The following is a 23138-nucleotide window of genomic DNA, read 5'->3' as shown; positions in this document are numbered from 1 at the left end:
TCTCATTTTCAGATCTAACTGTACTTGAAGGAGACAGCTGCAGATGAGAGCATGTGTCCATCTTTGGTGCACATGTGTGGATTGTTGGACATGGGCTAAATGTAGAAAACTTCTCAAACTTTAGGAACTTTTTAAACATCCTTCTACTGTGACTGCCTGTTTTTGCACATATGGGCGACTGTACCAAACAAATCTGCACATTTCTGTTTTTCACAAACCCTCTTGTCTTTTCTCCTCATTCCATCATTTGACTTGTCCTTGTGCCCCTGCTTTTCCCTTACTCATCTGTAAACATGAAAGAATGTTATTTCCCCAGAACTAAAACTCAATAAGACACAGTGGAGCAGAAAAGAAATGCCACTCTGCACCTGTGTTGGGGAGGAAGGAGCTCAGGCATAGAGGGCAGCCAGAACTGATCTGGGGGGGATGCAGGAGGCAAAACCTCTTAATCCCTGTGACATTTTAGCTCAGACCTCTCATCAAAGCCTGCGAGCTGCTGTGCTGCTCAGGAAACAGGAAAGGTTGGAGGAGGGGGTGTTTGCGGAGAGACTGAAGGAGATGAAGACTAAAGGATGGACATACGAGCAGATGAATGAGTAGGAGGAGAGAAATCTTGCTTCAGTCTCCATGAACAGGCCAGTGTCTCCCATGTCTTGTCCTTCGGCATCACAACTTCTCTGCTCAAAATGCAAACATCATCACACTGGGAGACGGTGCTCCCTGCATACTGAATCCCTGGTGGATTGCCTTTCCCTTTGGCTGTGCTCAGCAGTATCATAACTTCAGCGCCACACGTTGACACCTGTCACAGCCAACTGGGCGCTTGCTCCTCCCCGTGGGCACCGTCTCTGTAATACCTCACAAAAACAGCAGCTCGTCTACCTCTATCAGTCCCTACCTCCAACATGCTGTCTGTCCATATCATCCCGCTGCACATCGCCTCCTTCTGGACTCATCCAAGCATGGAGATCCCCGGAGGGTGGGAACGAGGTGTCAAATGTTTCTGTAGGATAGAAAGAGCAAGAGAGGATGCAGAGTGAAAACAGCGTGATTTCAAATTGAAAAAAACCAAACCCCATCCATATGCACCTACATGAGAGAGTGTTAACAACATAATGTTTGTCTCTTTGCCAGTTTACACCTTCTCCTATGTTCCCTTCACACCATTAAATGGAGCTGTATGTTGTGTGTCCACCTTTAATGTCAGTTAAAAGTGTGCAGGTCCCTCACTGTGTGTTGAAACTTGTTCCTTTGTGTGAGTCAAAGATCACACTATGTTGCAAAACGTTCCACTTTATTAACTAAACACTAAGCTAAAGGATAGCTTGCAGAGACGACATTCTGGCCACACGACAACAACAAACCGCGCACAGCATAGTGTGTATATGTGATTGGCTGAGCTGCAACAGACGTCAGACACATAAGTACGGTGGCTCATTGCGAACAAACTTAACAGTCATTTAGTCAAATGATCTACATCCTTTCCCTTTAGCTCACACCCTATATACTAAACAGCAATAACAAAACTTCAGGTGTATACTTACGACACAGACTTTTCAAGTAAACAAGTAAGCTGAAGTCTGTAATAGAAAACAGTTTAAAGTGGATAAACATATCACTTTAACAGGTAAGTCCTCGTATCACTAATAAACATAGTGCATTACCAAGTGCATGGATGAAATGTAGCACAATTGTTCAGTACACACAACTTTTCAAAATTACTGATAACCACATAAACCATATTGTACAGAAAACATTATTTCTTCTTCATTACAAGTACTTTGGGTTGGGTTTACAGATGCGACCTGAATGTGTTGTGTACTGAGCATTTTTGTTCTCAGTGGGGACATGTGTGATAGGTTTGGGCTGTAAAGGGGACATACTATGTGGTTGTATGGGGTTCGGCTCAGATGTTGCTGTGATGGTGGCGGCTCTGCAACAGGAAGAATGTGACGGCGGTTTCTCCTATATGTCTTCCCGTTGAACTGGATGATGTAGGAGCGTGGCTCTTTACCTATCTCTTTGACAGTTCCTAGCTTGTCATATCCTGTTGGGGTTTGCATTCGGACCACTTGTTCTGCCAGAGGCTGCAGTGGGTGGCTCGACTTGTCATAGTAGCGCTTTGAAGTAGCCTTTTTATTGAGGAGTTGGGCATGGACTTGCTGGGTGTCCCTTGGAGTTGGTTCCAGTAGTTTAGTACATACAGGGATGGCTGCACGTGTCTGTCGTGACATTAGGCGTTCTGCAGGTGAGCCTAGTGTTGGGTCACGGGGAATGTTTCTCAAGTTCAGTAGGTTAAGAAAAACGTCAGTTTTGTCTCTGTGAGATTTTTTCATCAGCTGCTTAGCACTGCGTACTGCTCTTTCGGCTAGGCCATTTGACTGAGGAAAATCAGGGCTGCTGGTGGTGTGGACAAAATCCCACTGTTTGACAAAGTCTTTAAATTGTTGACAGGTGTATTGTCTAGCATTGTCAGAAATGAGTGTGTGTGGTGTTCCATGAACTGAGAAATGTCTTTTCAGTTTCGTGATCACAGATGTCGCTGTGAGGTCACGAAGGAGGTCGATTTCAAACCATCCAGAATATGAATCCACAAGCACTTGATAGTGTTGGCCATGCCATTCAAAAATGTCTGTAGCCACTGTGGACCATGGGATATCTGGAACTGCCTGAGGGTGTAGAGGCTCTTTCTGTTGATGAGGCTTTGTGCTGTTGCACATGACACACGACAGCAATTCTTCTGTGATTTCGTTTGATAGTGAAGGCCAGAAAAATATGCCTCTTGCTCTGCGTTTTGTCGCCTCTATACCTGGGTGACCTTTGTGTACAATGTTTATGTATTCCTTACGCAGAGATGTGGGGATGACTGCCTTATGACCTTTCATCACAATTCCATCCTCCACTGTTAGTTCATCTCTGTAAGAAAGAAGGATCCGATAGCAGGCTGCAGCTGGGTTTGTCTGGTGGGCCATCCTTGCTGGATAACTGCACTGAGGATTTGCAGTGTCTCATCTTCTGCTGTGTGCTTTTTGAGTTCCTCCAGACGGGCGGTGGAGATATAACTCACACTCTTGAAAGACTGTCAGCTAAGTACATGTGTTTACCTTTTTTGTACACCAAGCTGATGTCGTAGCTCTGCAGCTGAAGCAACATTTTCTGAAGGCGGGCAGGTGCTGCATAAATGGGCTTCTTGAGAATAGTCACCAGAGGTTGGTGGTCTGTTTCCACGATTATGGGCTTTCCATACACATATTGTTTGAATTTTGTGCGTGCAAACACAACAGCCAAAAGTTCCTTCTCTATTTGCGCATATCGTGTTTCAGTTTCTGTGAGGATGCGCGATGCAAAAGCAACAGGTCTGCCATTTTGCATGCAAGCGGCTCCAAGTCCATAGCATGATACATCACAGGTGAGTGTGATCGGTTCTCTGACATCATAGTAAGCTAGCACAGGTGGGCTAGACAGGCAGGATTTGAGGCGATCAAATGCCTCCTGATGCTGCTGAAGCCAGCACCATGCAGTCTCTTTGTGAGTCAGTTTCCTCAGTGGTGCTGCAATGTCACTGAAGTTTGGAATGTACTTGCCAAGATAATTGACCATGCCAAGGAAGCGTTGTAGTGAAGTAACATCAGTGGGGACAGGCATGTCAGTGATTGCTGCAGTTTTGGTTGGGTCCGCTTTCAGGCCTTGGCTTGTGAAGATGTGGCCTACATAGCTGACCTGGTCCAAGCGAAATTTGCATTTGTGTGGATTTAACCTGAGGTTGACCTCTCTGGCTCGTTCAAGCACTATTTTCAAGTTGGCATCGTGTTCAGCTACACTACGTCCACCGACAATGATGTCATCAACAATGACTGCACATGGATAACCTGCAAACAGCTGATCCATTGTACGCTGAAACACCTCACTTGCTGAGCTGATACCAAAGGGCATGCGAAGAAATCTGCAGCGTCCAAAAGGAGTGCTAAATGTTGTCATCATTGAGGATTTCTTGTCAAGATGTATCTGCCAGAAAGAATTCTTTGCGTCTAGCACAGAAAACACTGTTGCCCCCAACATTTGTGCAGCAACCTCTTCAACACTCCGCATAGGGTGGTGAGGCCTTTTTAGTGCTGTGTTAAGGTCTTTGGGGTTGATGCAAAGTCTGATGTCTTGTTTGTCTTTTTTATGTGCTGCTACCATTGATGACACCCAGTCTGTGGGCTCACTGACCGGAGTTATGACACCAATGTTCTGCATACGATCAAGTTCAGCTTTGACTCTTTCCTGCATCGCAACCGGGATGCGGTGTGCTGGTCTGACTACAGGCGGTACATCAGGGTCCACTGTCATGGAGTATGTGACTGGCAGTTCTCCAAGGTCATCACTGAAAATGTCTTTGTACTGTGAGAATGCCTGTGTGCTGAACTCCTTGTTGCTTTCTGTGGAAATGTGATGGACATCAGGGCTCATTTTCACGATTCCCATGTTCAGACATGCACAGAATCCCAGTAGTGGTGTCACATCTTTATCTACTATGAAGAAAGGCAGAAAGTGGTGCTGCTCCTTTAAGAAGCACTTCAGTGTAACTTTGCCTTTTGTCTCTATTTTTGTGCCTCCATAAGCGGCGAGATTTGTTGTTTTCTTTTGTTTAGCAAGTTGCTCACCATTATTGACCTCGTTGAATGTTTGCAGAGACATCACATTACATTTTACTCCAGTGTCCACTTTCATTTCAGTTGGTCTGTCATTTATGTATATAGTAACAAAGCCTTCATCCTGCTCTTGAGGTTCAGAGTTCACACAGTCAACATAATTGTCCACTTTAACACCATTAACGTAAAATGTCTCGTCTTCCCTTAGTGTAGACTGATCTATCGTCACTTCGTGTACAGGGTGTCTGAAAGGCTTTGTCTGGGTTAGGCCTGTTCTGACTCTGCGGCCTTGACTTGCAGCACTTCATGTAGTGGTTCATTTTCTTGCAGTTGTGGCATTGTTGTCCAAAAGGAGGGCATTTGTCTCGCTTAGCTGCATGACTATTTCCACAGTTGTTGCATTTTGTGATGATCTGTGTAATCTTTGGCTGGTACTTTTTGTTAGAAACCGGTCTTATTACATCAACATTGGTGGCTTGCGTGGCCAGTGTCCTGCTATTTTCTTCAGTCATTTCATGAATGCGACATATTGAAATGGCTTTTGGAAGTGTTAAGTCACTATCTCTCAACAGAGATTTCCTTAAAGAGTCACTGGTGATGCCACAAACAATCCTGTCACAGATAAGCTCATCAGCTAGATCTCCAAAGTGACAGCTTTTAGCTCTGATCCTTAAATCACTGATGAAAGACTCAATGCTCTCACCTTGCCTTTGATTTCTTGAGTGGAATTTGTGTCTTTCCATTGTTTTGTTGCTTTGAGGATTGCAGATTTCATTAAACTTTCTTTGCAGGCACTCTGGGTCCTCTCTGGACTCCGCTGGGATGATGACGGCTCCGTCCGGGCCAGGTGCGCAAAACTTCGCTGCATATACAAACGAGCGCTCTCGTTCAATGGCTTCCGCTCCTGACAGGTTGAAAAGAATATAAGCCCTTGTCTTCGCAGGTTTATCGGAGTGTGCGGCAGCAACAAAAATATCATACTCCCGTTCAAAAATACGCCAATTCTCGACGACATCTTCATTGAACACGACGGGGTCTGGTCTGCGAAATCCGGCCGCCATCGCGTCAGCAAAAAACAACAGGTTGTCCGGCGAAACAGCTACTCACAGGCGAAAAGTCCGTTAAACTTCTGACACCATGTTGAAACTTGTTCCTTTGTGTGAGTCAAGGATCACACTATGTTGCAAAACGTTCCACTTTATTAACTAAACACTAAGCTAAAGAATAGCTTGCAGAGACGACATCCTGGCCACACGACAACAAACCGCGCACAGCATAGTGTGTATATGTGATTGGCTGAGCTGCAACAGACGTCAGACAAATAAGTACGGTGGCTCATTGCGAACAAACTTAACAGTCATTTAGTCAAATGATCTACACCAGAACTGGGCATCCTACGGCCCGCGGGCCACATCCGGCCCGCCGGACGACCCTGACTGGCCCGTATGATCATTGGAAAATATTAAAAGTCAATGCAAATATATATCATCACAATACATGCAAGTAATACGCCTGCACTGCTTTTATTTTGAAAGATCTGCTAAGTTAACGTTTTTTCGCGCGTGCTTTCCGTACTTAGCATGAGGTTTATGCGCTGATTGGTTTGTTGGTCAGCTTCAACCCGGGAAGATGTCTGCTAACGGCAAAGAAAGAAAGATTGATTCCGAATGCAGAGTTTTTAACAAGACATGGACTTCCAACTATTTCTTCACTGAAATCAGAGGTAAAGTAGTGGCCTAGTTTGTGGCGAACAGATCGCGGTGCTCAAGGATTATAATCTGAATCGACATTACGAGACCAAACATGCGGAGAAGTACAAACATTTGATGCACAGCGGGGAGGATATCTGAAGGTTCGCTAGCTAAACTGCTAAAGCAGCAATGACTTTGTTTTACCAAAGCTCACATCAAGGGATGCAGCAGTCAAGACGAGTTTTCTAATATCCTACAAAATCGCCCAAAACAGTAAACCATTCTCTGATGGAGAGTTTGTAAAAGAATGTCTGGTGGACTCTGCAGCGCTTATATGCCCGGAGAAAAAAGGAGCGTTCGCTAATGTGCCCCTTAGGAGGCGAACCGTAATGAGGCGGGTGGAGAGCAGCGCCGAAAATCTACAAAGTGGACGATTTTGACGTTTTCTCCTTGGCTCTGGACGAGAGCTGTGATGTCCGTGATACAGCCCAGTTACTCATCTTTGTACGTGAACTAACAAAAACCTTTGAGATGACGGAGGAGCTGGCAGCTGTGCAGCCAATGAAGGAACCACGACGGTGAGTGATTTATTCACTGAGGTAAATACACGCATGAACAAGCTGGGGCTAAAATGGGAGAATTTGGTTTGTGTTACAACTGATGGCTGTCCAAATTTGACAGGGAAAAATGTTGGACTTTTGAAACGGATGCAAGATAAAATGACTGAAATAAACCCAGAACAGAAACTGATATTTTTGCATTGTATTATACATCAGGAGGTGCTGTGTAAGTCAGCGCTGAAAATCAACCACGTGACTGATGTTGTAGCTAAAGTAGTTCACTTCATCAGGGCAAGAGCATTGAATTACGGTTAGTTTGTTGTCTTTTTGGAGGAGATGATAGTGAACATGGTGACCTTGGTTACCAGACAGCTGTCAGATGGCTCAGCCTGGACAAGGTGCTTAAACGAGTTTGGGATCTGAGAGCAGAGATTCAAGACTTGGGCATTGTACATCATTGTATTGTTTCATTTACTGTTTTTATTGAGATATATTGAACATTGCTGTAAGATTATTGGGGAACTGTTGTCTTTCTTTATGCTTCACGGTCATCTTAATGTATATTTAGAAAAACTGACAACACCTCATAGCGTTCATGATGAACAAAAACTGACAAGTTTCAAATCTCTGCCAGCTGATGGTCATATTGTTGTAGAATAAATTCTGAGTGATGCTTACTTACTTCGCTTGTAAAAACAGTGACTGCTGAAAAGTAATTAAAGCACTTGGAAAATCAGTTTGACATTTTAAGTATGTCTTTATGATAGTAAATATCTACAACTCAATAGGCAGCAGTCATAGTTTGAATGAAAAAACAAAATCTTTCATTAAATAGTTGTGTTCTGTGTTCCGCATTTTCATTATATCATTGTATTGTTTCATTTACTGTTTTTATTGAAATATATATTGAGCAGAGCTTTTCAGTGTACTGGTCCGGCCCTTAACAACCGTCAAAGCTTCTCATGTGGCCCCATATGAAAATTAATTGCCCACCCCTGATCTACACTGTGCATTGGATGCTTGCCTGCCCTTCAGTGAAACAAATAACAGAGGAACAAACAGACACAATATCAGGTTCATCGACTGGGTAGAAAAGAGACTTGTTTCTGCCTCCAGTCTGACAAATACAAGTCAGATGATCAAATGTAAAGAGGATCAGAATCAGAAACCCTAAACGCCTGTGATAATGTCCCGCAGCCAAGTGAGAGAAGGAAGGGGAGTAAAAAATAAAAAAAAACAGTGCATGAAACTGTTTGATTACAGACTTTGGATGACTTTCAAGCCCAGTGTGTGTGATGAAATACCTTCAGTTTTTCCTGCAACAGCCCGGGCAAGGTGAATGCTGTGAAGTTTTTGTTTCAGCGTAAATAATGTTGGCCGAGGTCATTCATTCATTTCAATATGGCGCAGATGAATACCAAAGCATTTCATTTATGCTCAGTGTTTGCTCTGAAGATTACATTATTAATCCACGGAGACAGAGGATTACGGTTTGTGGTCCAACTGATTCAGAAGGCACAGCTGGAACAAACTAAATTGAGGTCATATTCTTATAGGCCGGGGTCCATGTCCTATTGATGCAATATCCAGATTCATAATGGCATCAGTGGCTTACCATAGCTGCAATTGGATGACTGGACACATATCCAACTGGGGATAAACCACATGTTTGATGCATTTCCCCCCCCCCCATTGCATTAGAAAGGAATATATGTTCTGTAGAGGTTTATATAAAATTCTCCTTTTCACACATTTCTTTCTTTCTCTTGCATTCTAAAGCAGACTACACCCAGAGCTCGCCCCCACAGGTATTTAGTCTGCTGATTTGACATCTTCTCCTGGCTGTGTGGGTGTAGTCAGGCTATGCATGACTGACATCTCCTTAAATCCTTTTTTTGAAGACACCTGCCAGTGCAGGATCATTTATACCTTTAATATTCTCAGTGTCCCAGTGCTGTACGTTAACTCTATGCAGTATCTACTCCTAAATAGTATAGCAGAGGTTTTTTCTTTTTAGTTAGTCAACATACTTAACCATTTCGTGGTTTGTCTCACTGGATGTGGAGTGCAGGAATAAGCCTGGGTTGGCTTCACATTTCTCATGGATTCCTCCCACAATTCCTCTGTCTATATGTAACCATTTTCAGTCTCTCTTTCCCTGTGGGAACCAACAACAGCAAACACACTGGGGCCAGCAACCTACCGCGCTGAAAATATTCAAGACTTGTCAAGGATCTGGAGTAAGCAGTGAGTCAGCCTTGCCAGATTTTCTTTAGTGAATTAACCTCCCTTTGTGCAAATGTTAAACCAAAATAATTCCGCAGACACTACTTTGAGGGAACACCATTGCTGCATTCTGGGCTTAGCACCCCTCAATACAATGGTGATTGATTTAAAGAAATACAAATGAGCCAGTGCTTTTCCCACATAGCGGAATGATACTGAGGTGTAGCCAGACTATTCTGTGCTGTAGAAGACCATTCTACAGCACAGAATGGTCTGGCTATGCAAAACTAACTAGAATCATCAATTCACCTACCATTCAGGACTGTAGAGGTGAAACCAGAGCACCTGGAAAGAACCTGCACATTCATAAGGAAAGCATGTAAACTCCACACAATCAATCAAAGTTTATTTGTATAGCCCTTTACAACAGCCCAAAGGGTGACCAAAGTGCTTCACAGTAAACAGGAAAACAAGAAAATAATTTAAAAACAGCACAGTAACTTAAAGCAGGACAAACAATCACACTCGCACCTACGGGCAAATTTAGAATAATCAATTAACCTCAGCATATTTTTGGACTGTGGGAGGAAACCCACACATGTACAGGGAGAACATGCAAACTCCATGCAGAAAGACATTTTGTGACTTTAGCATCTTAATTAAACTTATCATCAACTCTGTCTACAAACAGGCCCTGTCCAAACCTCAGGCTAACAGCCCAAGACTCGGTTCCAGGTTTGCAGCGACCTCTCCAAGCCTCCTCCTGCTTTCCCTGCCAGCTCCTCTCCAACCTTCTCTCCATCCCAGCTGACTCCCCAAAACCCTGCCTGTTTCCTAATCAAACGGTGAGTTAACCAGTTCCCCTGCCTCCTGCCTCAGTGTCTGCACTCGGATTCACTGGTACAGTCGTGACAAATAGCTGGTATTTTTTTCCCCTCCTGTGAGAAGATCTGTCATTTTCTTTTATGCATTACACTGTGGGCGAATAACATCACCACGCTCAGAGTCAAGGCTGCGTTAGTATGCATATTTCCTGCCTTGAATAGACTTATTTAAAAGGAAAAGCAAATTGTGAGTACATGATATACTCGAAACCTACTTGGATTTACCTTGTATTATGAATTTGTTACACAACTCTTCCTGTGAGTAGTATTGGATAACATCAAACTCTAACATTCCCCAAATGAAGACAGATTAATGAAAACCGTTTGAGTGTTTAAAGCCCATAATAAATCTGCAAATACGGGCATTTTTATAGCAGATAATAGGACAATGATTGAACAAGTCAAATAAAAAAAACTGTCTTTTGAGGTATTCTAATATAGATAGATACTTTATTAATCCCGAGGGAAATGTAAGTGTTCAGCAGCTTACATACAACATAAAATAACAAAAAAAGCAGGTTAGTAACATTAACAATAGAGGTTAGTATATAAAACTGAAATTAAAATTCAATATACAGTATTTACACATTTCAAGGCACAGAAGTAGAAAATGTATAGTATAAATAATTTATAGTATAAATTTATACAAATGAATCGCCACAAATCTGTACACTCTGGAAATATCTTCAAAGTTTGTAGATGGTGAGATGGAACATAACAACATAAAAACTTTATTTTTTTTTTCAAAGCTTACGCAATAAAGTGCTGCTTCGATTATGTAGAAATTGTGCTTTTATCTTTTAACCAGTAGGCGGCAGTCAAGTGCGTAAAAGCGTCACCACAGTGCAGGGCAGGGCTGCAGTATCTTCTATCTGGATCATTTCTAACACAATTCATGGACAGCTGTAAAGTTAATCTGTGATTATTGAAACATTCTCTTGAAATATTACACTTTTCACAAAAACTATTATGTCCACTGCCTCACACCAATTAATTTAGTTGAAAAAACTTGAAAAAGCATTCTGAATTCCATTTGGATTTGTCAAAAAATAAGTGATCAAATAGCCTAGATCATGTGGTAATTTCAGAGAGGATGCACTCCCACTACTGAGGAATTCAAATGTTTGATGTTTGGCAATCCTGAGACAAATTAATACTGCAATGTTGAGAAAATTAACACTTTCTAGAGACTAAAAATACACTAAAAGATGATTTCTGTTTCAATTAATCGCCCACAGTCTATTCCAGGGGCTTCATTTCTTTGCGTAATTTCTCCATTACCTGCAAAATGACTAATCATCGCTCATCTAATTAACACTAGCGGGCCATGAGATTCCAGTTGAAAATGGGAGCATTGAGTGGGAGAAAGCTGCACAAGTTTGCAGGCTATTGGACGGTGGATCAGACTAGTGGGCTACCAAGCAACGGTGAGGGTAAACGCAGTCGTCCCGCCTCCTGTGACCCCTCTGCGGGGCTGCGATTGGACGCCGGGGCTTGTCACTCCTCCGTGCGCGCAGGTTCGGTTGCTCTGCGCCGTTAAGATGCTCAATTGATGGGCGTACTGAGCTGTGCATTGAAAGGGGAGCTGCGCGTACGTGTTTCATTGTAGCAAAAACAAAATAACATGTTCTCCCCCGGTTATGTCACAGTTTGTTGCCGCTTTCTGCGCGTCACCCCGCCCGGAGCGCGGCTGGTGCTTTTCTCCTCCCTGCGCTCGCTGACAGGCGGGTTCTGACGATGCTATCGCGGCGTTTTAATGGAGAAAGAAAAAAGAGAAGCTCATGACAGAATAACAACACGAGGCTGGCTGCTGGCGACGCGCATCAGTGTTGATTAGTTTGAATCCAGATGAGTGTGTTTTGCTTGTGATCTCTCTCTCGCACGCATGGTGGACGCCTCGGACGGTGCAGCTACTTTGGGAGAACTGGGGTGAAAATGCACCTGCCGTGAACGCGGACGGAGCAGCCGGAGCACATGGACATCCGTTTTACCCCCTTTCCTCTGGAGCTCGCATTCGACATCTCCCTCGCTACGCCGCCATGGAGCAGCTTTCGATCCACGCCGTTTAATATTTACTCGTCCAAACCCACCGGAGGACCAGGATGACAGCTGATCGCCCCTCCTCTCCCGGCACTTAAATAAAAACGCGCTCCATCTGAATCCGCTGACCTCGATTGGACGCCAGAGTCTCCGTTTCAGCTGTGTTCAACAATAGATGGAGCGCACAGGGCTGTGACATTTGGCCGATTGCCGCCCTCAGCTCTCCTCTCCTGGTCAGGTTACCAACACAGTCCTGGCACCGGCGGCCCTTTAAATTTCATTTCTGCTCATTTTGGAATCTAAATTATCCTTGTGGAGAAGTCCGAGCAGCCTTCTCCGCGTGGAAACTACATTCCTCCTCTCGCTCTTTTGATGCCTACTTTGCGTAAAACCCCGTGGCTGGGGATGATCCTTGAGTAGCCGATAAAATAATCAGCGTCGCGGTGTCAGCAAGGGTTTCAGCTTCAGGGGATTTGTGTAGATTATCGCCGGACTGCTATTTTGTTCCCTCGGTCTCACTCTTAGCTGAACTTAGCGGCTTTTGATCTGCAGCCCTTTTCCCTGCTTTCCTCAGCCGCCTCTGCTAAACGGGGGGGAAAGCCTGTTTACAAGCCTCGCTATTCACGGGGAGAGAGAGGGGTGGGTTGCATTCATAAGCGATGACTGCCACAGAGGTGTTTGGACCCAGATCTGAGGATACGACGAGTCTGGCGCTGCTGCTGCTGCTGTCACCCCGTGGATGTGGGGGAATGAGACGCGCTTCGGGACTGTAGTCAACACTCGCTGTTTACGCACCAAGGCTGCCCGGGATGCCCGTGGCTGTCCGTCAGTAGATCCGACACAAACGCGACGCAGCAAACCCACCTCTCTCCGGACTCCGTTTCGACAATCTACCGGGCGGCTACCGGATGATGTTTCAGCAAGGATGCTGCGTTTCCCCGTGAAGAAGATCAGGAAGCAGTTCAAGCTCCTGCTGCTGCTGGTGCTGCTCACTTCCGCAGTGTGGTTCACCTACCTGCACATCAACCAGGGCAAGACCATCAAACTGCACTTCAACTACGGAAAAGGTAGAGAAAGCTTTAAAGTTTGTCTTCTCTTTCACCCTGATGGATCACGTTCCCTTATAGGTCCATTTAAACGCCCTTTAAATGCCTTTTATGAACACTGTAGGGGCTCCTCTGGAGATTAAACTAAGGTAACAATACTATAAAGCCACAGTGGGGGGATATTAAAGGAATACTGAGATGAAATCACTGCTGCCGTAAAGAATGATGATCCCACCTTAAAGTTGGCACAGTCAGCATACTAGCAGATACAGGGAATAGAATCAGCTTTAACATTAGAGATGCATAAACATTACAGAAACTGCCAGTTGGACAGACTTAAGATGAATGTTCCCCTGCCCTATTGACTTTCTCATATTTCCTCGCTTTACTACTGTGATGGATAAGGAGCAGCTACACCACAAGAAGGAGCAACACACAGACCGAGCATGTCTCACAAATTAACTATAGTTTCTTCCTCCAGGCTGAGTAAAGAGTGTCTCAGGCCGGGCCAAAAGCCAGACTGTCAACATTAATAATCAAAGGGCTACTCATGGAGACGGCTTCAGAGGTCACAGGCGTGACAGTCAGCCTTGGAAAACTATTAATGGGGGTGCGGTGGACATTGCAGGGGATGAGGCAGATTTCCACCTGCTGCTGTTATGCTCCTCATTACTAAGACTTGATTGCGTTCCTCCACTGTGCACAGCGGCGGTGGCTGGCTGTTGGATGATGCTGAGTGTAACGGGAGCAGTGGTAGTAAAAAGAAAAACACTGATCCTAAGCGCTGGATGTAATACACCACATGACAGATTTAACACTGGCTGATGGTGTAGCTGCTCCCCCAGCTGTCTGTGTAAGGTGATACCCGGCGATTATGATGTCCTTGAAGAGTGTACACTGCGCCCACACATGCACACACAGTTGACGGACACACAGGGATCATTTCTTTGTCTCTGATCTCAGCCGGGGTTTTTTTTTCCCAGCAACAGACTGCATATAGTTTTCTGATGATGAGAATCTTGAATCGTAAAGACAGGTTTGTTTCATTCAGTAACTGCAGATAAGTGAGTTGTGGGGTTTTATCAGTATCTCTGCTATGAAATTCACATTTGTGAAGCAAACAGGATTCTGCTCTGGATGTATGTGGCAGGTGTCTCTTATGGAAAGTGAAAAAAACAAACAATTGTACATTTTAGGCCTCAGACAGAGTTCATTGCAGGGCTATTGTATTGCATTGTGCACAGGTGCTCTTGATATTGTATCTGCAGCTTGTGCATCACATATACAGAGAGTCCTCGGTTTACGTCATCCTCCACCTACGGCATTTCGTCATTACATGGGAACTCATTACGTGGAACTAGTTGGTGAGCGAAGCGGACGAATATGTCATCACAAAGCATTATAAGTTGGCTTTGTCGGGATTGTGCTACATTCGCAAATTTTTTTGCCCTTCATTATGACTCCCAAGCATGAACAAGTAGATCAAGTTGTAAAAACAGTGCAACATATTCTGTTGTCTTCTTGTAAAATGACTCATACATGCATGAAAGTCATTGGTATTCATGACTTTTACAACGATATCGAGATGCACGTAACGGCTTTGTTCGCATTTTCACCGGAGTTCTGACTTATGTCGGGCCATAGGAACAGAACTGCGACGCAAGTCGAGGACCCCCTGTATATCCAGGGAAGCTGACGTAATGAAGTCATTCTCAGTCCTCTTCTGTGGTGCTTTAAAGGGCTGCACAACATTGGAGGAAAAAACGACATTGTGGTATTTTATCTGCAGCATTTTCACCAGATGACTTTAAAAACTTGATTTGTGGTGCTATGTAAATGGTCAAACAAATTAGTTGTCTCGCCTTGTGTGGATGCAACAATTGCAAGACTCTGCCAACTGTTTCTTTTAATCATCATCATGCTTTCTGTAGCCGAAATATTTACCTAAAACGGTTTCTTTCTAAATCCAAATAGTCTTTTTTACACATTTAATTTAGTTGTGCACATGTGGAGCCTGTCAAACAAAATCTGTGCAAACAAGAACCTTTACATCAAACTTCTCTCATAGAGTAGTGTTGGAAGATGAGAATGGTGTGAATTTTTCATTTTGTATCAAATAGCCAAAAAAAAAAGTAGCATGACTTTTTTGCCTTCTTTCACATTGCACTTCCTGCCATGTGACTATCAAGCATGCACACATTGCAATGTCGGTGCTGCAACGATATAATGAGCATCCTTGCTACATTCCTTAGCTTTTGTGATTTTTGCTCTTGCTGCATTGTCTTTTGCTTGTTTTGGTGCTAACTTTCCCAACACAGTGACCGTCTCTTTTATTTTCTGAAATCAAACACCCCGCCACACGGTGATATTTTCTGACCATGTTCCTCATTTTTAGGATTCCTCTAATAGTCCGCCTTTGTGACTCGTCTGGTGAGGAAGGAAGCTGTTATGCTGTGCTGTGCCGGTCTGTGTGTCTAATTGACTGTCTTCCATTTAGCAGGCATCTGAGCAGGTCAACTCACTTAACCTCTTATGAATAACATGTCCCTTCTCGCACTAAGGGTTTCTAAGTAAGCTGTAGCCATTACTGGAAATGGGGCTCCATGAAGTGTGTAAATATTCATATCAGGTTAGCAGTTTTTTTTCTCCTTCTTCACGCGAGAGCCTTCATTGATTCCTAGCACTGAGGTGGGGCAGGTAGAAATAATGTAATTTCATTTTTGGCCCGAGTCCTCCCATATTTGAATATGAAATGACAATTTGTCAAACTTTACTTGTCTCTATTTTGGAGGAAATGAGTTTCATCGCAGCCAAATCCTCTCCTTGAGCGAGCACACGTATCAGACAGATTGCTGCTAGTTCTTCATCCACCAGATAATGTCTTACTGGCTCATGACCAGTGGACTTATGAGAAATATAAACATTCTGGCATAAAGTGCCCTACTGAGGCTGTGTCTGTCTAATTGTGACTAATGATGGGAGAAGCGTGCATCCTGGTAGAACCATAGAAAAGACCAAAATGTGAGGATTCAAGCCTGAGATTGCAATGTTAAGCCTGTCTGGTTGTCTGATGAGACTCTGGGTGCAGCATTAAAAGGAAAGCAGGTGATGATGGCCTTGATGGAGCTTCAAATAGAAATGTGTCGGGTTTTGCCTTGCTAGTGAAAATTTGGCTGTTAATGAGTCGAGATGCTGCAAACCCAGACTATGTTTTTCAGAGTAATTATACTGGAACCTGTGTGATTACGATCAGTTTACACACTTTCCTGAATAGGCTGCTGGACACATCATTACTCAGAAGTCGTATGTGGTCATTATTCACACTGCGGTTGGTCGGCAGAGAAATCAATCACGCAGGAGTGTCATCAGACCATTTTGGCTCTGAATTGTCATCATTCAGAGCACTAAGCCAGCCACAGCCGTGTTGAAATGGACCATCATTTTCTGCCGCTAAATTATTCAGTACAAGATGGAAGTGTGTGATAGACTGATGATAGAATGGTGATGGGCAGTCCACTCACCTTTTTATGATTTTATAGCGAGTGGAATAGGAGCTGGGAGAGAATGCTCCAATTTTCAAACTGATGGCATATATGAAGAGTATCTCGTGAAGTGAGGAATCTAAAACTTTACTATTTGGGCACAGAGAGCAGATATTTCCAGAAGTGTCGTAGCTCAACTTATTTCCCACCCTTTGAAGAAGAAACTTCATGCCAGGAGGCTTTTCCCCAAACAGACCAATGTTTATTTGCTTTGTGCATGAAGGTCTGTATCATTGACACATCCGTCAGTGCTCTCTTATTTATGAGTAGAGCCATCAGAGAAATAAAATTACAGGAGAATGAGCAGCACCAATGAAACTTTTGTCAATCTGTCACTTTCACTCAGGCCATTTATTTATGTTTTCTTTAAAAGCACAAAGTAGCTGTTGCACCTATGATCATGGGGAAAGCCAAAAAGGTGTAATTAAATAGTTTTCCAATTGCGCGCCGGCCAGACTGGTCGTATTTAATCAGAATTTCAATGAGGAAGTGTGTTGGCAGGGAGCACCGTGGTGCATATTAGATGAGTAGCACATTTATGTGACCACCCAGTTGTACAGCAGCGCCCCTGTTTTCCAGCATCAACAGGTCCACTGAGGCGGCTGGCTGCTGCATACAGGCCTCTATTGATTAGCTATGATTACACAAGTGAAAGCGCACACGTGCATACACTCAACCACCCCTACGCGCAAATGCACAAATATCCATATTGGTAAAATAGCACATAGTACACTCATGCCGTTCCTTTCATCACCGCTCCGAAGGGATAAGGAGGAAGTCGGAGAGGGGAAGTCTCAGGGGCCTCGACAGATTGGTTGCTTGGTTGCCCATGGAGACGACATATGGGAGAGAAACGTGTTGTGTTTGGAGCTTGTTTTATCAAGACCAGTGCATTCATTGGTTTTTGAAGAAGCATCCAATATCCACCGAGAATCTAAAAATAAAATAGACAGAAGTTGAGGATGCAGAGTCACTGTGTTGTATTAATATCCCTGGAGAGAAAGCTAAAACGAGTCACTCACATTCAAACACTTGGATATATAGTTTCAGTTTGGTATAAAGTTGGATTTGGCTTGTTGTGTCTCGGCTGCGACATCCTCAAGGCTGGCTTGCTGTCATGGTAACCATGCCCTCCGATGTCACTTTCCCTAATTTTAGCTCTTGTGGTTCTCACGGTTGGTCAGCCTCATCCCGGCCAGAACCACTCTTCCGGCAAAATGGTAACAGACACCACCTTGGTGTGTGTAAGTGTTTAAAACCTTCACAGAACCTTTTCATGTCATCATTTATTCATGTGACGGTGAATATCGTCAATTACCTTTTCAGATTGGTGAATAATGCAGCTGCCTGTTGTCCCATGTGCACTTTTGATAGTAGTTAATGGGGGGAAAAAATAAAGAGCCAAAGGAGCAGATATGAACACCCTGCCTGCTTGGTAAAAAAGCATTTGCAGAGGCAGTTGTGTGTTATATCTTAGGTGCGTTCCTGACAGAGTTAAATTTAGCAGAGTCCACTGAGGGTGCAGTTTGCATCGACGGAGTGGTTTGGGCATGTTCACGTGTGCACCCAGGTGGGCGGTGTAGCTTTTAACAATTGTTCCCTCTTAGGAATCCTGAGTCTGTGGGAGAGCTCTGTTAATCAGAAGAAAACTGTGGGGGAATAAAAAGCACCTTTCATCAGGAGAAATTGTAAAACATTTTAGCTGCACTAATGTGATTCATATTCTTTAGAGTCATAATGTTTGACTGGCTTAAGAGAAATATTCCTAAAACTGTACGAGCACATATTTCCAGATGGAAGTCATTGCTGCGGAGACCTGGATGCTATAAAGAATATAAACATAAAATTGAAAACTGAATCTTATAATCTGAGCACCTGTCTTCGCTATCTCTGAAAAATAATTGTATATAAAATTCAATGTATTTATAGCCACAGCGGCTGGATGTTTGACATCATAAACACATGTGGCAGTCGGTTTATTGTTAGCTTGTGTCTTGGGAGCTGGGGTGGGGACTGTCATCGACTCAACCATGAATCTGCCCCACAGCTTATCTGACCAACTCAGTAAATCTCTCTCTCTGGGTAATTCCATAGATGTCCCCGTAACAACTCACACTGCATCCCCGATGTGCTTAGGATACTGCAGGAGCTGCCTTGTGGAGGTGGAGACCACAGAAGGATTAACAGAGGGGGGGAAATAATGCCGCTTCTTATGTATATACACATACATACATTTGCCTTGATTTCATTATGCAGGTTGTCAAGTGCAAACTCTGGCTCTCATTTGGTAAATTTAGCATTTTGTGTGCTCCTGGACAGATTTAAAAATATTTAACACATGCAAATGTGTTCCATTCACATACCCACAGTGCATCTCATGTCTCCCGAAACGTAAGATTAACGGATGTGGACACAGGATTGAGAAATGAACAGAGATCTGGCTTTGAGAGGTCAGTAAAAGTGTGGGGGGAAAATAAACAATGATAAAAAAAAAGCAAGTCCGGAGTGTGTTAACCTCGGGGTTAATGAAATTTGTGTTGGCCTGCCTAACGAGCCACCATCAAGGTACCAGCTCTGCCCCATGCAAATGAGAGCTCTGGCCCCGTGCCACAGCTTTTGCCGCAGGAGGTTTTTGTCGGTGCGTGTGCGAGAGAGTAAGCGAGCGCGACTCACAGAGAGAGATTTTGTGTAAAAAGGGTGAGGAAATGTGTGTGTGATGTAGTTTGTTTGTGTTATTGCATGTGTCCGTGAGCGCACACCTCCCCGCTCTCGCTGCCGTCTGCACTTTAGGCCCAGTGTTTAGCCGAGCAGAAGAGGAAGCAGCTGAATGATGGCACTGTCTGCCCGCTGGCACACTTGCTATGAATGGAGGTGGTGGTGGGAGGCAGACATTTGGGGAGGAGCGACGGGGAGGAAAGGCAGAAGAAGGACACCCTTCTCACGCAACAGGTGGGACATGCAGCAGGATGCATCGGGGGAAGGATGTGGATGTGACTCGTGGTAACCCCAACCCCTTCCAACAGGCTGTCAGTGTAATCTGTTTGTACAGTACGTGGAAATGTGTACACATCGGATAGCGTTAATGGAGGGAAGCCGTTCAGGTGTAGCCAGCTTATACAGCAGGGGTGTCGAATAATGTGGCAATCACATTGTTAAACAATGCCATTACGATTTAATTAAGAGCAATTTCCTCAGTAGAGACTCATAAAAACCCACATAGTTTGGACAATTTACTAGGACACTGCTGGGAGAGGAAAGGAGTGTGAATCAGAAAAAAGTGAGTCGGTGGCTTTAAGAAGTGGAAAACAGAGAAAAGAGTGCGAGCTAGAGAGACAGATGTCAGGTGGGAGTATCGACTGTAGACGATCGTGATCCCTGCCATGATGGGATTTGTCAGTTTCCCCCCATGCTTGTGCTTGGTTCCGCTCTTTACTCCCACCTCTGCAGAAGGGATTTTCTTTCATAGGATTTCTATGCAGTGTTGGGCTGTATCAGCTCTGGTGTTGCCTTACTGTAAGTGATCCAGACCTTGCAGGATTTCAATCAATCATCAAAGAGTGTGTGTCTGCATGCTCTCTGCTGTTAGAATGAGCTTTCTGTAGTGGTGGTTAATGGAAAAGGTCACCTCTCCCCGAGGCTGTGTTGGCTTGCGACAAAGACGGACAAAGAATCAGAAGGAGAGGGACAGATAAACCTCCGAGACGCAAGAGGCTGACTTTTTTTTTTTTTTTTGGAAGTGGAGGTGTTGGTTCCATCGTAATCAGCTTTGTGGGTTGTTTTTTTTTTTTTTTTAACAGCTCTACTGAAAAGGCATGAAAATGGAAACACTCGATTTAAGAGAGTAAATTGACCGAGGCTTGCCTGTCCCTGTGTGCGTCGCTCTCTGTAGCTTTCACTCGTATTCCCTTTCACCCTTGTTTCCTTTTGAAATCACTGTCATGCACATTCTCACTATTCAGCGTACACTTATGAATATTTACACTGTTGTGGAACCAGATCTGGAGGTGGGATAGGAATTCGTCTCATTTATGAAAGCTTTGCTGAGTAAAAAGTGAGGGGGAGAGCTTGCGGTTTTCTTCACTTTGACATTTCAGGGCTTTTACCAACATGTCTGGTTGCCATTTAGATAAAACCAAATCCTGCGCTTTATATCTGCCTTTATATCTAAAAGGATAAAAACACCAAGAATGTGATAGCGGTGATGATAAGGTTCCCCACTGCTCCACAGTTGGTCTCACGGCGCTCCCCTGCTGACAGCATCCAAATGTGAGGCTCTTGTAGCATTTTTGCATTTTGCTTAGTTGAGCTGAACGGTATATATATATTCCCTCCTTGACTTCTTTTTTTCTGGCAGCATTTTTATCCCGTCTTACATTCCACCAAGTCTCTTTCCATCTCACCTATCTTCCAAGTTGTCTCTTCCATCTGACGATATCCATATTTATCTTTTTTTTTTTGTTCTTCTGTGTGAAGCGTAGGAGTGTCGGAGGAGGCAGGAGGAGAGAGCAGCAGAGAGGACAAGGGCTGCACTTTGTCATTCTTTTGTTTTGTGTCTCAAAGGCCTGCTCGGCAGCTTGATTACCGTGTGAGCTGCTTTGTGAAGGAGCGCGGCATCTCTCTCTGAGGGCTGTCAAACACTGTTCCCTTTTTTCCCTATTGTGGCCAGTCATGAGGAAAGGTATTCAAGAGAAAATGGAAAGTTTTCCAGTTTGCTCTGGTGCTCTGTTTGTGTTTGTATAACTGTGCGTGTTTGCTCTGAGTGGACTCCCGGCAGTGTGCGCTGAATTTTAACATCTGCTTGCTAATTTAACTCTGTAGCCTGTTTTTTTAATTCCTCCCCTTTCCCTCTTGTGCGAGTTTTGAAACAAACTGCTTCGGCTGATTCAGTCAGTATCGGCTAATAAAGCGGAAAATCGTGGTTATTGATGTTTTGATCACTCAAAGTGGTTGCTGACTTTTACATAGTGAGTTCATTTTCAGAGCTTTTTCTGGCCTCGGTTTATTTTTAAGAGTTTGACTTTCATTTGGGGAATATTTGCATGCAGAAAGAAACAAGCTGCTGCACATCAAGTTCAGTAGCAAATAGCAAGTAAACAAAATGAGCACCTGACGGTTAAAGGATTAGAGCTTTATTCATCTCATTTTATTTAGAATGCCATTTTAAAAGCTTCAGTATTTTTAAAATACTTCCTGTTATTTTTATTTCTGTATGATACTAAAATTAATAAACTGATTAGTAATTTATTTTAAGTGGGAGTCCTTCACAGTAACCATCATATTATTTTTTATTTTCAGTGAAGGTTGCATTATATTTGTTTGGTGGTTCAATGCACTACGTATAGCTGCATTACCTTTGCAGCCGTGTTTAGCATGTGTTTGCATGTTAAGTTGTTTACTGTAATAGATCATGTGTCCTTGCAGCCCTTTTTCAATGCAATGAACACATTAAATCCTTTGAATCCGAAACAGTTTCTGCACAATTTTTGCTTCTGTCACATTTTTACTCTCCGTGGACCGCAATATAAAGTCTGGCATCTCTGTGGAAACCGCACAACCATAAGAAATAGAGAGAACTTCAGAATGTCTGGTTCTGCGCAGTATGACACTAAAACAAATTTACATACTATAAGTATTTAATTAACTACATTTTTAATTTGTTTCCATACTTGTCTTCTGTGTGCTCTGTGGAAACACTGCCTGCTAGTGTTGTAGTACTCGAGATCGGTCTCGGTCTTGAGAGAACTTTTTGAAGATCTCGGTCTTGTCTCGGTCTCGGGCACAGAGGACTCGATTTTTACTGAGAGACCAGCCGAGACCATGACTTCACCGACAACACTGAACTACCTCTCAACTGTCTCATTTGTTCAGTAACAGCTTTGTTGTGATTGGATGTAAAACTCCCCGCCTCGAATGTAACCAATAACTTAACTGATTTTTAATTTGGATGATTTTTACGGGCTGTGACCTGTCACCTACCCCGCCCCTCTTCACACGTACTCCGCTACAGTTAATGCGGGAGACGGAAGAAGGAGTCCGTTCCCTGGGAAAGATGTCAGCTAACTCTGCGTTAATAAAGTTTGGCTTTTCTAACCATGAACAGTTTATCTGTAAATCAACGTCAAAAAGAAAACCCAGCGCTATATGCAAATTCTGCAACGCAACGCTTACTGAGGCGGCTGGAATCAAACTTTTATCGACACTTGGAGAGGAAGCATAAAGAAAGGTAAGCTAACGCTACATGGCGCTAGCGAAGCGAACAAGATAAATTTAGCAAGCTGTAGTGTGTGAATATATATATGTGTGTGTGTGTGTGTGTGTGTACATGTATATATAGGGAAAAGGCATGTGGTAGTGTTTTACGTTGGCCTTGCGCTTCTCACAAACGATAAAGACACAGGCTACATGACGCTTTGTTTATGTTCCATCAATGTTAGCTAATGTTAGCTCTGACATAGCGGCACATACCGCGGTACCGCTGCTCACTTGGATGAGAGCTACTGATGTGACAGAGGAGT

The 23138-nt window shown here is 43.7% G+C and overlaps 1 protein-coding gene across 1 annotated transcript in view; it reads left to right on the top strand.

The window, feature by feature from the left end:
• The first annotated feature begins 11533 nt into the window (after nt 1-11533).
• The window catches only part of b4galnt4a (beta-1,4-N-acetyl-galactosaminyl transferase 4a), a 156943-nt gene continuing 145338 nt past the window's right edge, over nt 11534-23138 (top strand). The window contains exon 1 of the mRNA XM_023284670.3: nt 11534-13102. Within this exon, the coding sequence (XP_023140438.2) occupies nt 12775-13102 (328 nt within the window). The 5' untranslated portion in view covers nt 11534-12774. The remainder of the gene's footprint in view (nt 13103-23138) is intronic.

The sequence above is a fragment of the Amphiprion ocellaris genome, chromosome 3, assembly GCF_022539595.1.
Source record: "Amphiprion ocellaris isolate individual 3 ecotype Okinawa chromosome 3, ASM2253959v1, whole genome shotgun sequence".
Classification (NCBI taxonomy): Eukaryota; Metazoa; Chordata; class Actinopteri; family Pomacentridae; genus Amphiprion; species Amphiprion ocellaris.
This window is presented reverse-complemented; position numbering and strand designations above follow the sequence as displayed.